At 47.4% G+C, this 2,920-nt stretch overlaps 1 protein-coding gene across 1 annotated transcript in view; it reads right to left on the reverse strand.

Annotated features, from left to right (window-relative positions):
• The window catches only part of LOC105516380 (dynein heavy chain 10, axonemal-like), a 9,715-nt gene extending 7,003 nt beyond the window's left edge, over positions 1-2,712 (reverse strand). The window contains exon 1 of the mRNA XM_011948577.1: positions 2,610-2,712. Within this exon, the coding sequence (XP_011803967.1) occupies positions 2,610-2,645 (36 nt within the window). The 5' untranslated portion in view covers positions 2,646-2,712. The remainder of the gene's footprint in view (positions 1-2,609) is intronic.
• Between the last annotated feature and the right edge of the window lie 208 nt (positions 2,713-2,920).

The following is a 2,920-nucleotide window of genomic DNA, read 5'->3' on the forward strand; positions in this document are numbered from 1 at the left end:
GTCTCTACTAAAAATACAAAAATTAGCTGGGGGTGGTGGTGGGTGCCTGTAGTCCCAGCTACTCGGGAGGCTGAGGCAGGAGAATTGCTCGAATCCAGCAGGCAGAGGTTGCAGTGAGCAGATATTGCACCACTACACTCCAGCCTAGGTGACAGAGCAAGACTTCGTCTACAAAAAAAACCAAAAACCCACTTAAAACAAGCCTTATTCAGACTATCTTTTATTTCTAACTTGTAGTTCCCTCTCCACAATCTTTGCTACTTGAGGGGATTACAATTTGGTTAAAAATAAATTCTTGGCCGGGCGCGGTGGCTCAAGCCTGTAATCCCAGCACTTCAGGAGGCCGAGATGGGCGGATCACGAGGTCAGGAGATCGAGACCATCCTGGCTAACACGGTGAAACCCCATGTCTACTAAAAAAATACAAAACACTAGCCGGGCGAGGTGGCAGGTGCCTGTAGTCCCAGCTACACGGGAGGCTGAGGCAGGAGAATGGCGTAAACTCAGGAGGCGGAGCTTGTAGTGAGCTGAGATCCAGCCACTGCACTCCAGCCTGGGCGACAGAGCGAGACTCCGTCTCAAAAAATAAATAAATAAATTCTTGGCCGAGAGCAGTGGCTCATGCCTGTAATCCCAACACTTTGGAAGGTTGAGGTGGGAGGATTGCTTGAGCCCAGGAGTTCGAGACCAGCCTGGCAACATAGCAAGACCCCATCTCTACAGAAAATCAAAATGTCGCCAGGCATGTTGGTGTACTTCTCTAGTCCCAGCTCCTCAGGAGCCTGAGTCAGGAGGATGCTTGAGCCTAGAAGTTAGAGGCTGAAGTGAGCTATGACTATATCACTCCAGCCTGGGCAACAGAGTGAGGTCCTGTCTCAAAAATAAATAAATAAATGAAAAGTACCGTGCCTTGAAGAGTCTCCTAAGAAAATGGCATCTGCAGTTTGCGTAGTGGGAAGCCTACTCTACAAAACAAAGTACAAAGCATGTGTTTGCCGCGCTGGCTCAGATACTGCCGGTATGAGCATTTGTATGTTACATACTACACTCGGTTGAAGAGTGTCCCCCACAATGCATGTCCTCAAGAGGTGACCTCGTTTGGAAACAGGGTCTTTGCAGATGTAATTACTAAAGACGAGGTGATATGGATTAGAGTGAGCCCAAAATCCAAGGTGACTGGTGCCTGTATAAGGAGAGAGGACGGCTGGGCACGGTGGCTCACGCCTGTAATCCCAGCACTTTGGGAGGCTGAGGAGGGCGGATTACCTGAAGTCTAGAGTTCAAGGCCAGCCTGGCCAAGATGGTGAAACCCCATCTTTACTAAAAATACAAAAATTAGCTGGGCGTGGTGGTGGGCGCCTGTAGTCCCAGCTACCCGGGAGGCTGAGGCAGGAGAATCACTTGAACCCTGGAGGCGGAGGTTGCAGTGAGCCGAGATCACGCCATCGCACTCCAGCCTGGGTGACAAGAGCGAGACTCTGTCTCAAAAAAAAAAAAAAAAAAAAAAAAAAAGAACCTAATATCAAGTACACCTAAGCTCTCCTCTCAACACAATGGCTGGTCTCATGTTCTGACAATGCAGCCACAGCCACACAGTGGGTACCAGCTAAGCACAGGAGCTAAACTCACCTAGACTCTGAGCTCTCAGCCTGACTCCTCTATGGACCAACCCGTGCAGCAACACCTAAACAAACCGACCTGGCAAAGGTCCAGATGGAGCTTGAATTTGTTTTGCAGATGGGACGTATATATGAAGCAATGAAGCATGATTTTGGTAAGCATAGACCAGGCTGAATGCTTACATCCTAGCCTTAAACACCAGCCTTGGGGTTTCACAGAACAGGGTTCATTTAGCAGGTCTGTGTTGTCCAAACCCCACAGATGCCAAATGTCTTCAGAACTGGCCTTTGGCTCTTGGGGTGACAACTTCCAAGCTTTTGGAATATCCTGCCTAATATGGGAGTCTTTGTGTACCTACAGCCTTGGGCCATGCCTGAAGGTGTATGCGAACAATATGATTTTGGTGAATGCCTGTTTTTGTTTGCTGGGGCCCCAGTCATACGGCATCAGTTCAACCTCTAGGGTGTTGGTGAGGGCTGGAGATGAAGGGGAGCTGAGTAACTAAGGTCAGCCACGTGGATGCTCCATGACTGTGTGACTGATCCCCAGTAAAAACCCCAGATACCAAGGCTCAGGTGAGCCTCTCTGGTTGGCAATGCTTCATGCATGTTGTCACTCACAGCTACCAGGAGAATTAAGTGCAGTCCATGAAACTCTACTGGGAGGGAACACATGGAAGCTTGTGCCTGTTTTCCTCTGGTCACTGTCCTGTGTACCTTTTTTTCTTTGTTTTTTTTTTTTTTTTTTTTTTACTGATTCTAATTTGCATCCTTTCCCTGTAATAAACTATAACTATGAATATAACAGATTTTCTGGGTCCTGTGAGTCCTTCTAGCCAATCACTGAATCTGAGGGTGGCCTTGGGATCCTAGAATCTCCATTCCAACATGATAAATCCCTTGGATGGGGCTGTGTCAGTTACCCTGAATTTTAGAGGGCATCAGGGGGTCCCCATTACCCCTCCAACAAGGACAAAGAGCCATGCTTACTTTGGAAGGGAGATTTTCTGAAATCTTTTTGTCCATTTCTTCATCCTCTATGTCGATTAGAGGTTGGCCTAGAGATTCCGTTCTCAGTGACGCACCCTTAGCTGCAAAAACATCAATCAAAGTGTAAGAGAAAATCATCCGAAAATTAGCATTCCTATCATCAAGGGCAGCCTTGCATTTTGTGCACCAGTGCATTTCATTCAAAAGGCAAGTTATCAAATAGCTGTGCATACCTTCTGCTCCAATCAATCCGATTGTGGCCTTGACTCACATTGTAATTGACAAGAATTGTGTTTCGTTTTTGACAGGGT

This window comes from Colobus angolensis, unplaced genomic scaffold, assembly GCF_000951035.1.
Source record: "Colobus angolensis palliatus isolate OR3802 unplaced genomic scaffold, Cang.pa_1.0 Scaffold28, whole genome shotgun sequence".
NCBI lineage: Eukaryota > Metazoa > Chordata > Mammalia > Primates > Cercopithecidae > Colobus > Colobus angolensis.